A 13,264-nucleotide genomic window follows, 5' to 3' on the forward strand; every position below is an offset into this window, starting at 1 on the left:
ATGTCTCTCTGTAACTCTCAGCAAGCTGGTGTGATTGACAGGCAAAACGTTGTCAGTTTTTGACCTTTGACCCCTTGCCTGCACCTAAAATGCACCCTGAGGGAATCTGACCCTCTTCCGATATACAGCTGACCCTAACCTTAACTTCAGGCTTCAGCATCAGTGAAACATGAACTCGGTGCTGCTTATATGGTATGTCGTAGTTTAATTAAGCTTAATTCTGAACAGTAGACCTTAAGTGTGTGTGTCATTTTAGTTCCTGCACTGCCTGTTTTTTCATTTTTTGCATACTTCTTTAGTTTCCCACTGTAAACTATGGAATAAAAACACAAATATATGACATAATCTTTAGAGGAAAAAGTCCAGTGAAGCTAAAAGCGGCGCTTAATCATCCTCCTTCCTTCTCTTTGTGTTCCTGCAGTAGAGTAATGACGTTTAACGCTGATGGGAGCATATGGCAGCTCTAGCAGGCCTCCCAGACGCCTGTTCAGTCCTCTCATAAGGCTGATCAAACATCTCTGGCTCCTTTGAACAGTGTGACTTTACTACCCCACTAACGACACACCATGTGTGTGCGTCTCACTTCCGTCGGCCAACTCTCTAATGACAGACGACACAAGCAGTGCACAGCACGTTTGTGCGCGTGTTTATACAGTACACGGTGTGTGTCTGTGTGTGTGTTGGCTGGAAGTTCTGCCACCCAGAGTTTCTACTCTACTTCCTCCTCCCAAAGGGCCTCCGCCAGCCTGAGTTTCAACTCAACCTGTAGCCCCTGTGTGTGTATTTACTGTATAGTGTTTTTAATTCAGGATCTCTGATTTGCAGTGGGTCTGCAAAGGGTCTGGCTTTGACCTGGAGCCTGGCACACACTCAACACACACTCTCTCGCTGCCAGTGAAACTGATCACAAGCCACACGTGAACCTGTGTGTATTTATGTGTGTGTATTTCCCTTGATATCCTGTTTGTGGAGTGAAGAAATATGTTATTATAGCAGAATGAAAAAGAAAAAGGGAAAGGAAGTGGGAGCGAATAAAAGAAAAGAAAAGAAAAGAAAAGAAAAGAAAAGAAAAGAAAAGAAAAGAAAAGAAAAGAAAAGAAAAAGAAAAGAAAAGAAAAGAAAAGAAAAGAAAAGAAAAGAAAAGAAAAGAAAAGAAAAGAAAAGAAAAGATAAAACTAAACAAATTCTGTTTCAGCCTAATCTGTGGAAGCACAAAACTAGAGTAATTCTGAGAGCAGAGTGGTTCCAAATTGGGGAGAAAATAAAGTAGTAAAACAGTGGCTTTACAGACCTGCTTTGTTTCAAATGGATTTTTTCAGAACTTAATGTGTGTGTGTGTGTGTGTGTGTGTGTGTGTGTGTGTGTGTGTGTGTGTGTGTGTGTGTGTGTGTGTGTGTGTGTGTGTGTGTGTGTGTGTGTGAATAAACGGCTTCACACTCATATAAAAAATCCTCAGTTGTATTTCAGATTCTGAAATCCTGTGACATGAAAAGGTTAAGGTGTCTGGTAAAGTAAGTAGGTAGCACATAAAGTAGGGAGTTGCTGCATGTAATTTGATTGAATACTGCTTTGTCTGCTCATGGTTTTAGGAATATGGGATGAGGCTCGAATGTCTGGCAGACTGAACATGAGGATAATGTATTATTATACTTCTTTCTTTCTCTCAATCTTATGTTTACTCTCCTCCTTGAGTACTGTAAATCCCTGAAGAATGGATGCGGCAGTAGTCCATTGGCACTCATCCCTATACCCCCTTCAACTGACTGATGACTTTACCAGAGAAGAGGAGGAAAGCAAGTACAGGAGAACATGGGGATGGTAGTGGAGGAGTGCAAAGGGGAGGATGATGAAAGGTCAAGAATGAAGAAGAGGGAGGCTGAAATGAGAGGAGCTGGAAGGAAAGTGGAGAAGTGAAGGAATGCAAGTCAGAGGAAAAAATTTGATTATAACGTGGGGAGTTGAGCTGAAATCACAGATGAATAAAGAAGGATTGACTTGAGTGTGAGTGTTTACCAGGGTACTGATTGTTGTCCAGGTCTTGGCCTCCTCTAAGAGTAAATCCATATCCAGGCAAGCTGCCACTAGGGGTCCAGGCTGCTCTCAGCTCTTGGCTCAGCGTCAGGCCTTGCGTGGCTACGTCTCTGTTACCATTAAAGATCAATACTCTGCCTCCACGCTCCTCTCCTCCGAATGGACAGCCCACCGCCACGTCTGAGGGATGACACATATGTGCATGGTTTAGACATCAGCAAGGTTAAGGCCCCTCTGAGGCAGAAGCAAAGGAAAACATACAGGTAGAGGGGAAGACAGAAGAAGAAAAAGAGCTTGACCTTCCTTTACCTGCACAGGGGGACCATGTCAACATGGTCAATTACTTTTTTCTTGAATTTCCACTCGTTTAACTATGTACTCTCTCCATCTTTTGGGCACTATTTAGGTCATTGCTCTAATTCTTGGTCACTCAGTATTGTCCTCCACATGGGCAACGTTTGGTTAAATCTCATGTTATAATAGCAAGTGGCAAAAAGTTACAGGGCAGTCTAGCAACAAATTTGTGTCTTAAAGGAATTGCGCATTTTGGCAAACATGCTTATTTGCTTTGTTACCCAGAGCGAGATGTGAACATCAAGATCACTCTCATGTTTGTATGTTAAATATGAAGCTACAGCCATTTAGCTTAGCTTAGTATAAAGACTGGGAGCAGGAGGAAACAGCTAGTCGACCAGCATCCTAAGGAAGTCACTGTTCTGTCGAAGTTTGTCTCCCCATCAATTTGTGTTTAGTCTTACCTTAACCTGAGCCCGGACTTATCCCCGATCCCAATCAGTTTCCTCTGTGATGCCTAACAATAACCAAAGCCCTAAACAGAATGAGAGACACATTCTGAAAAGGAAACAAAACTTGTTTCGGCAACTCCCCATAAACTCAGACCATTCCTGTTTGTGTACGGATTAAACAAACAAGATATTAACATGATAATAATATCTAAAGGTCTTTTTTAAAAAAAAACTTTAGACAGAGCCGGGTTAGCTGTTTCCCCTTGCTTCCAGTCTAAAAACAATTGTGGTATCGATCTTCACATCTTGGCAAAAAGGCAATAAGCATATTTAGTAGTGGAACAACAGAGCACCCACACAAAGAAAACATAAATATATAACAGTAGCATACTGCAAGCACCTGTCCTGATCTGAAAAGTCGTTGTTTCACTATACAATGAAAATATCTGTTAACCTCTTAACATCCATGCCTATTTGCACTGTCCTACACAACAGTATCCTTCAGTACTGTACTGTCCAAACACCTCTAGACATCCTGTTTGTCTCCGGACCCCCTCTCTCTCAGCCTAAACAACTAGTTCCACATGAAGCAGATTGTGGGGTAGAGAAGATAAATGCAACCATGTGTGTATGCAAGTGTATATATGAGCCTGTGTGTGTGTGTGACTCTGTATGTCTATGTGTGGGTATGTGTACATAGCAGAATAGCTGTGTAAAAAGAACAAACATCTCACTTAAAAATGTCCTCAAATAATGTGAAAGTCACTCATGGGCATTGCTCAACAGCATCTCACACAACGCAGATATCCACAGCACACTGTGGAACACCCACTGTGATCACCGAGATCAACACTATAAGAGACTTTTACTCACAGACAGAAACAAACTGACACTCAAGCAATGGTGACAGAACACCAGTGTTGGTTGATAAAATAAAAAAAACCAAGAGAACCACATGGCAAATTAAATTAACTAAATTGTAAGGTTTCAATAGCTGACACTCAACACCATGGAGATGAGAGGGTATGGTTATGCTTTTATGAATAATTTGGAAACAGAGTGATGAGTTCTCTGCTAAGGGAGGAGGAAGAGGCTCGGTGTCATCGCAGAGAGAAAAGGGATCTGCCAATGATTATGCACAGACGCAAAAAGGGGCACAGGTATACTCGCACACAGCGGTTTGACATTAGCAAAGAGAAGCTGCTGAAAACCCCGATCACAACGTTTCCATGGTGACTCTATAATGTAATGTCGAATAATGAAATCATGCACAGACATGGACGTGTCCTCATTAGATTAACTCTCAACAAGTCTCTGCTTGTCACAGAGAGGCTCCATCTACTCTCAGGCTACATCACCACCCCTCAGAGACTGTCACATCCTGACAGACAGCCTGATGTGATTTATGTTTTTGGCCAGAGAAAGCTTTAGTATTGATCCACTAGTTATTGATCCGATGGTTAAAGGGTTTAACAGGGTGGGACACACATTAACACACGCTGTCCATGAATAAATAAAGCATAAATCAGTGGGATTGATGCCATACGAGGACCAGATGTGTATCCATTCATTCATTTTTAAGGCAGCACTCTGCAGGCCTGAGTTCTGTGGAGCATTTGGGCTGCAGGCTGCATGGTTTGCGTGTGTGTGTGTGTGTGTGTGCGTGTGTGTGTGTGCATGTGTGTCTTTGTCCAATCAATGTGAGGATAAAACAAACACATAGAAGAGGAATGAACTCTGGGCTGCAGGACAGAAACTCCCAGATGATTTTATCTCAGGGCACATCTGGAGAGTTAAAAATAACTTCAACGCACACACATACACACGCACACGTACACATGGTTTTAACCCTGATCATCACAGGAGGAAACAAGTTCACACAGACAACCTTTCATCGCCGCACTTCCTGATTGGCTGAAGAGCTTTAGGTTTTCTCAACCAGGAGCATCTGATGGGATTTCAGAGACAAAACAGAGACAAAACAGTCCACACAGTACAGGAAACACAGAAAAAGATTTGTCTGTCATTGTCTGTCATTGCGCACAACCTGAAAAAAACAGCTGCATATGGATGGACACAAGGTCTGGTATAGTGCAGTGGAAAGAGGTTCATGCACTGCCACAAAATATATGAAAGGATTTTGTTAATTTTCCTTTATCTTCATATCTTTTCCCTTCTCTTTTTCTCTCTGTGGTCTCTCTGATCTTGCATATTTTTGTTGATCAGATTACTTTCGCCTGGCTCAATTTTTGTTTAATCTTTTCTTTTCCAATCTTCTCCTTCACCCCTCTCAGCATACCATTGTATCCATCCTGGTTGACGTCTCCCAGGGGTGCTATTGCTGTGCCGAAGCGTCCAAAGATGTGTGTGCCGGTGAGGGCGACAGGTTTGGAGAAAGTGAGCGGGGCCATCTGCAGGTACAGGTACACCCTCCCCACCTCCCTGGGCTTGCTCTCCATCTCTCTCTCCATGTAGAGGGGTGCTCCAACCAGCACGTCGTCCGTCCTGAAGACACAACATGCAGTTTCAGTGGTCAGAGACAGAAAGAGACACAGCAAGGGTGTATGTCTAAAGAGTGACAGGGAGGTTTTCTACTTACCCATCTCCATTCAGATCAGTGACAGCCACTGAGTAGCCAAAATAGGAGGCCATCTGAGGGACAGACAAGAAAGGAACATGAGTGTTAACATCAGTAACATGAGAGCATGAGAACATGAGTGACAGGGATGTGTTGATGCTCCTACCTGTTCCCCTGTGAAGTTCTGAATGAAGGTCAGATTGGTGGAGTTGATCATTGCCACCTAAAACAAGCAGATAAGACTGTTAGATACAATACAGCACAACTAATAAAACACCAGGTTTTGTCCTAACAGCATACCAGGAGTAAACATGGCCAAGCAGTCTGACAACCAGGCACATGAAGAATGCGGGAAAAAAGTCAGAAACCGCATAAAAAAGCTTTTATTCAACTCAAACCTCTTTCTTTTCCCTGCCCTCCCCCACCATCATCCTCTTTGTGCCTTTACCATTTTCCCCCTCATCTTTCTCTCCTTCCCCCCATACTAACCCTGGTCGTGGGGAGAGACGGAGGGGGGAGGCTGAGAATTCCTTCATAAGACCTAAAATAACAACCACATGGAGACAGCCGGGGGCTAAACGTACACACGCATGCACGCATGCACGCACACATGCGGGAGGATACAAGTTGACCCAATCACAGATGTTTCAAAGACACACTAAATGGGGATAGACTTGAGAACACAGACAGATGAGGATGTGTAAACACAAATATTGAATCACTAGCTTGAATGTTAACTTTCATGTGCTCTGAGTTGTCAGATTGGTCACAAAAGAAACCTGATCAGGCCTGACGGCTATTCCAGAGCCAGACCTGTAACATGGCCTACCTGCATCCCTTACAACACTCCTCCTACTGTGAGCTACAGGCCCCCTCCTCTATCACACATACAGTGCACTGACTGTACAGAAAGGAGCATTCTCGCACCAGCTACAATGTCCAGACATAAAACACACACTGTTGCAGAGTGTGTGCGCGTTGTGGTGAGTCCTGCGGTTGCGCTGCAGGTTAGGGTTAGGGGTTGTGTGTGTGTGGAGAAGGGTTAGTGGGGTTAGGTGGGGTCACCGCCCTCCACATGCAACGGAAGCTGTGTGTCATTAGGGAGGATTGACACAGTCAGCCCCGGAGATACGTTCCCATAAGAGAACACACTGCAGTTTAGCATAGAGGCACATACTGTATCTGTCATAGCTGTGTTGATACATACATTGATGTGTTACGTACAGTAAAGGCTGTAATCCTATATGAAACACTGAAAGCAGATGAACCAAGCAGACTATATCGTGTGCTTGTGTGTCTGCACTTTCAGACTTTCTCTTTCTCACTCCGACAAAGTGTTTTCAGGTTTATGAGTCATAAAAATGGTTGACAAATTAAAGGAAAAAACAACATAATGTGTCCTAATAAGGTGTTGAATCACCACTATTTGCCCAAATAGCTTTAATACTCTTAAGCATCTGCGAATTCTACAAGTTACTGGAACTCTACAGGAGGGATGAACATTCCAAAAGATTTTCCCTCATTTGGTATTTTGATGATGATGGTGGAGAGCGCTGCTTAATCTCCTGTAGGTGTTCAGTTGGGTTCAGAACTGGTGAAAACCATGTCAAATGATTTGCATCATTTTCATCAATCTGTGACCCCTCATTTATTCAGGTTTTTACTTGAATTTGTCACCCTATTGCTGCTGAATGAGCAAACAAACATGTGTGCCTTTTTTTTTTTGATTTGTTTGTCTGTCCGTACTCACATATCCAAAATTCTGTGCTCCTCTTGGGACTCCAGCTATCAGCTCTGGGAAACATGAAAACAAAGAAAGACTCAAATTAGCATGTGGGTATGTGTGAGGAAGACTTATAAAGAAAGAAGGGGCTCAACAGAGGTTTGTCAAACCCATAAATTCCCTACCCAGCCCACCCTGTCAGAACAGCCGAGCGTTGCTGAGAACACACTGAGTGATTGGGTGCTCAGGCTCTGCTCATGTATTGATTGATGAGTGTGGTGCCGTGAACACGTAGGGACAATCTGAGGGACCCTCCCAGAGAGAGAAGACAGAGTTCCCCTACTTCCTGCCCTCAATCTCTTCCCAACGGACTCAACCACGAGCCTATAAACCAGTACGTCCCAGCTCCATCTTCACTTAGAACTTCCAGTTACGACCAGTTCTCCAGTCTGAAGAGGGCTTGGGGAACAAGACCGCAAACAAGCTTCGTACCACAACACAACACACCAACTGGCATGTGTAACCTCTTAAGGCTCGCTTTAAGACTCTCTGACATGTGTTGTGCCCGAGGGGGTTCAGGGCCTTTGCAGGGTTGGTATGGGGGTATGTAAACGCAAGGTTGTCCCGTAAAGATCCCACTAAATGGTGATTATCAGAGAGACTCTGATAGACAGGAAATTATGAATGGAAGTTCTTAAGGATGAAATGACATGGGGTGATGGGGGTGTCGTGCTTGTGACAAAGAAGCAGAACAGAGTGGTTGTTTGAAGAGAAAGCAATAAAAAATGGTTTATAAAGGATGTGGTTGGGCAAAATTTTGTTTTCCTCACATTGTCTTCAATACAAGAGCTGCTTTTTGTTCAAATTGCTTGTGTTTCTTCTCTTGTGTTATTGACAAAGCGATGGCATGTTATATATGTGTCCCACTGAAAATGAGCTTCCCAGTTGCCACAGTTGAAGCTTGCAAGGAGATGTGAATCAAAATGCTACACTGCTGGCAACTCACTACAGTGTGAATATAAGGTAACTAACAAAAATAAAATGATATGCAGTACTTTTCTAATAATCATAACTTTTATTAATTTACTGTGGCCTTCTGTTATTCTTTGAGTACTCCGTTGATAAGTGATTTAAAGATGAACTCAAAGGCACTTTTCCCCATCTGCACGTTTTTTTAATAACATGATACTGAGTGGCATGCCTGTGTCTCTTTCCACCTATTATATCATATCCAGAACAGACTCTGGACCCACTCGAGACCTGAAGAGGTCTGTGGAGTCTGCCACTAATCATTCTAATCAGTCGAAAATGGCGGAGAGGAAATCCCAATATCAGTGCTTCCCAAAGTCCTGTCCCTTCAGGGTCGTGACCCAGACATACAGAGACGGTTCTCATTACTGCCTCTGAGTTCAGATCCAGACACTGTCACCCAGCTGTCCACTCGTTATCGCTCAACCCCTTGCTGTGTTCCTGGTGTCCAGACTTGAGAGTGTACAGAGAGCACAGAGACTGCAGACACGCGGTATGTTTCAGACGGCATTGCAGGGTGGCTGTTGATGTTGTTAGTGCAATGAGGGATTCCTCTGGTGCTGCATGTGGTTAGTTGTAATGAATTGTTGGCTTTCTCACCTTGTTCAGAGTCTCCTGTAAACTCTCCAACTGCCACAGAATAACCTAAAGAGAAATCAGATGCACATGAGGACATATGGGTGACATTAACTGTGCACACAATGCGCTGTGTGTGTGCAATGTATGTATTGTTATGATTATTGTTTAGTGACGATTATGTTAACATGGTTGTGAGTATGAGTCTTTGTGTGTGTGTGTGTGTATGTGTTACCAAGGTAACTGTCGTCGTGTGTGTCTTCAGCAGCAACTGTGTGTTTCTCTCCTGGAACTCGTCTCAGCACTGCCTTCAAAGAGTAGCCGTTCAGTATCTCGGCTATCCCCGCTGTCATCACCTGACCTGCACACACGCACACACACAGATAGATAGATAGAGAAAAACAAACAACCAGGGTGAGAGAGTCACATCTGTTCTTGGACAGCGGGACAGCGGTTTCAGCTCGGGCCTCATGGAGGGAGCACTGCTGCACTCTGCTACAGAAAACCTGCTGGAGCTGGACCACGCTACATGAGAGATGCACAGAGCCGACAAAACATCGAAAGTCTTCCCCCGAGGAAAGCTAAAACACATCGTTAGCAGGGAAATAGCTAGAAAAAAAATCCTTCCTTAAAAAGTCTCAAGAAAACATCTGTCTTCTCTGCAGTGAGGATTGTGAATTATAGGTGTGCACACACAAACAACATCCTTCCCCTGCTGTTGAACAAGAGGTCAAACAAACAAATGATTTTATCTACGGCCGCCCTCAACCTTTCATAAATCCTCCTTAATGTGTGTGTGCGTGTGTGTGCTGACAGCGAGGAAAATGTGCCCTCTTAACCCTCCCTCCAGCTCCTCTGCCAACCCCTCCCTCTCCTCCTCCTCTGACACTGTGCTATGAGTTTATCTCTCAGAATAACACATCACTATATCAACTCATTAACAAAACCTTTATTTGATTCATGAGACACCAGGTCACAAAAGGTTTACACAGATGTGTAAGTCACTGCTGCTAATTTGAAGTGTCCTTTACACTCAGAGATAATGTCTTTGTATATAAAAGGGATTCTTATGATGACTCAGGCTGAAGGCTGAAGATAATCGTTGTATATTAGAGGCCATAAAGTCCGGGCTGAGTGCTTTTATAAACATTCGGAGGAAGTCTTTTAACTGGAGGCAGCCAGCCTTGCCACGCTGAGGGCACAGAGAGAGGGAGCCATCCATTAGGCTGTCTGTGATGCCTGTCTTGTATGTGGTCTTGTATGCTGGAGCATTCATTATTTAACCATATGTAACAACAGAACCACTGCCAAACAATAACCCTGAGTCATAAAAATATGTGTAGCAGTTTTGAAATATACTGTACATCGCTAAGAAACTTATGTCTTTCTCTGTTTCTATCTGGCTTCTCTTTTGCTCCATCTTTCTTTTCTACATAAATGAAGTGCAGCAGAGTGACATATCATGGGTTATGAAAAAAGGAAATTGATCAGTAGTCAAGTCAAGTCCAGTCAAGACAAGTCAATTTTATTTATATTTTCAATCACAACAGAAGTTATCTCAGGGCACTTTTCACATAGAGCAGGTCTTGACCGTACTCTTTAATTTACAGAGACCCAACATTCCTCCATGAGCAAGCACAGTAACTGTTCTTGCTCCTTACAAACAGCTGCAGAACAAAGTTTCCTCTAAATTAGGATAAGTGAGGAGGAAAGGAGGGAAAAGATAGGGACACACACACAAACTCACATACACCTGGAGTCGGGGGAGTAGCGCTTCACTTCGACAACTGAACCCTGACACACTCTAGCTGTGTCTACGTCTATTAAGACACTTCATCCCTCTGCTTAGACTAACCCTGCACATGCAGCAAGCCAACTGACCTCACTTTTATCAAAGATCCATCTTTCTTCTTTCTGTGTCTGACTCTTTAATTTACTCCCTCACTTCTCATCTTTCTCTCTCCCTGGTGCAGCATGTTTCTATCATCTCTTTAACAATCCGCTATCACTCCCACTGTCCTCCCTGCTTTCTTTCTTTATCAGTCTTTAAAGTCTCCCCACCTTTCCTCTGTCCTTCTCGACCCTGTAGCCTGCCCATGTGCCTCTTCCTCCCCTTGAAGCTTTTCCAAGCCCCTCTGCGCTTTATCATGGGGCAGAGGGGCAGTTCCTCCACACTCCATTACCCCCCGATCAGCTCATTACAGAGCCCAAACACCCACTTCCTGTTACACTGTTACAGACATGAAGTAAAGAAGCAAGGCAGGGAAAAAAGGAGATGAAAAGAGGCAAAGAAAGAGAAAGAGAGACTTTTCTTTCCACTTTCTCCTGCGTAAGACTCTAGTGATGAAACTGAAGATCTGGCAAGCGTTTCAGGGTACGTATGTGTATGTGGGCTGTTTTGACTGTTAAACTCATCTCTATTCTTTTCTCTCATTTGAACACCTTCCCATCTATGAACTCATTGCACAAGACTGACCAAAGCTTAACACACTGTTACCTTGCCAGTAAAAGCTGCCAGGTCCTCCCACCACCAATGTTCCTTCCTGGAATAAATACAATTAGTTAGGGTCAGTCATGTGAAAGAAATTTGTCAGTGAATTTGCGCATGTGAGTTTTTGTGTGAGACTAGAGGGATATGTAACATGTGTTGTGCTGCGTGTGCACACATATGATTCCTGCTGTCATGCCTGTTGACATCCTGTGGAGAATGACAGCTTCCTGTACAGGAGGGTAGAGTTGGACCATGAGACAGAGGTCAAAGCTCACATTGACTATACAGTGAAAGAATGTGTATCTGAGCATGTTTAGTCTATTGTGTTAAGAGGCGATGGGTCATATCGGGAGTGGAGGCTCCTCTAGGGACAAACGTGCTCTCATCTTCCCCACATCTATAAATCTCTGAAGGGAGCCTTGTGTTTGAAGAAACTTCTCTGCTTGTACTTTGAGAGGGGGACATGATGTGTGCAGGGGGTTGTCTCAGTGATAATGTACGATTGTTGCTATGATTTTACCTTGGTGAAATCCACACTGAAGCCAGCCTGGCAGAACCCCTGTCCCTCTGGATCTGGGTCATCTGAAAACCACACAAAGCACACACTGAAACATGTCTTTAAAACATTAGAACCAGCATTTAAATTGTCTTAAATTTAGGAAAAAATAAGTTTTCTAGAGCAAAGTACTCAGCTAACAGTGCAGAGACCATTACATCTTACAGATGAATCAATTTTACAACAAAAAAGAAGAAAATGTAGAAAAACTTTATATAGTTTATATAATTATGTAGAACAACAGAGGTGTGTTTTTGTTTAAATTACTGTACCTAACTGTGCATGAACACACAAAACTCATGTGCACACAATGAATTGTTCTCCATTTCAGAGGCACCCCGAGGTGAAGCTTAATGATGTGTAACTACACACGTGCATGTATAAACAGAGTGTGAGTTATAGCATGTAGTCAGAGTGGTTGTAGATACGAAGAGCGAAAAAGTTAATGAACGCAGAAAAAACTGACTTAGACACGTGATAAAAAACACTGCAGCATTATTTCCCCCTTGAGAACAATTGAGTTTACAATGTGATTACACTCGTCTTGATTAGTCAGTACTGGCATAAACAACAAAATACAGATCTTTAAACAAGTAATGGCTAGAGGGAGAGTAAGCGTGTGTGTGTGTGTGAACAGTGAGGGATTTTTATGCAGAGCGGATGATGGAGCAGACGATAAGGGCTGTGTTTGATCTGCTGTTTATGATGTGCCACCTGATAGCCTCCATTTCTCCTTATCGTACTAAGCTGGTGCCTCATATCACTGTAGAGGGTGAGAAGGGTCGCAGGAGGAAAGTGGGAGATAAAGCAAATGTGGAGATGTGTAGGGTGGGGGTTGGGTGGGGGGTAGGGTTAGGGGGCCAGGCAGGAAAATCCCATGGATCCCATTTACAGTAGTGATGACAGAAAAAAAGAGTGCTAGAGAAAGAAACAGATAAACTGTCAGAGAGACAGATTACTTTCCTGTTGCTGTGGCAGCTTGTAAAACATAAGAAATCAATCTACTCACAGTCAGTTCACCCAAATTACAAAAATACAAATTTTCCCACCTTCCCCAGCAGTCCAGAAAGCTTTTTTTAATTTCATTCGAGATTTCTGCTGCTTGTGAATACAATGGAGATAAACTGAATTTGGTTTATTTGCTCACAGACTAATCCTTCAGTAGAGAAAAGTTACTATGAAAACTGTTCACTGTGAGTTCTCTGGATCTTTCTAAATAACATGGACACAGTTTCTGGAAAGATATGTTTCAGTTTGAACTTTTAAAGCAAATTTTTCAGTGCCGTGAGAGAAACAAATTCAATTTAGTTCTATTGTATTGGGATAGAGGCAGAAATGTCAGAGAGAAATATGTCACAACCTATAGACATTACAGTTTATTGGCTGACATAAAAATCTATGCACAGTATTTAAATCTTATGCCGAAGTAATATCAGGACACGGTCTTTGAAGGCAAAACAAAGTCTAAAATCTAACTTAATTTGAGTCCATACTAACAGTAGAGGGAGAAAAAGAAAACAAAGGAAGGGAAGGA

At 43.0% G+C, this 13,264-nt stretch overlaps 1 protein-coding gene across 1 annotated transcript in view; it reads right to left on the minus strand.

Annotated features, from left to right (window-relative positions):
* Positions 1-13,264, minus strand: part of itga8 (integrin, alpha 8) — a 42,794-nt gene that overhangs the window by 23,975 nt on the left and 5,555 nt on the right. Inside the window, exons 5-13 of the mRNA XM_044360001.1 lie at positions 11,695-11,756; positions 11,181-11,226; positions 8,919-9,044; positions 8,708-8,752; positions 7,106-7,149; positions 5,522-5,578; positions 5,377-5,429; positions 5,077-5,282; positions 2,014-2,211 (exon numbers count right to left, since the gene is read on the minus strand). Of these exons, the coding sequence (XP_044215936.1) occupies positions 2,014-2,211; positions 5,077-5,282; positions 5,377-5,429; positions 5,522-5,578; positions 7,106-7,149; positions 8,708-8,752; positions 8,919-9,044; positions 11,181-11,226; positions 11,695-11,756 (837 nt within the window). The remainder of the gene's footprint in view (positions 1-2,013; positions 2,212-5,076; positions 5,283-5,376; positions 5,430-5,521; positions 5,579-7,105; positions 7,150-8,707; positions 8,753-8,918; positions 9,045-11,180; positions 11,227-11,694; positions 11,757-13,264) is intronic.

The sequence above is a fragment of the Thunnus albacares genome, chromosome 8 (assembly GCF_914725855.1).
Source record: "Thunnus albacares chromosome 8, fThuAlb1.1, whole genome shotgun sequence".
Taxonomy (NCBI): domain Eukaryota; kingdom Metazoa; phylum Chordata; class Actinopteri; order Scombriformes; family Scombridae; genus Thunnus; species Thunnus albacares.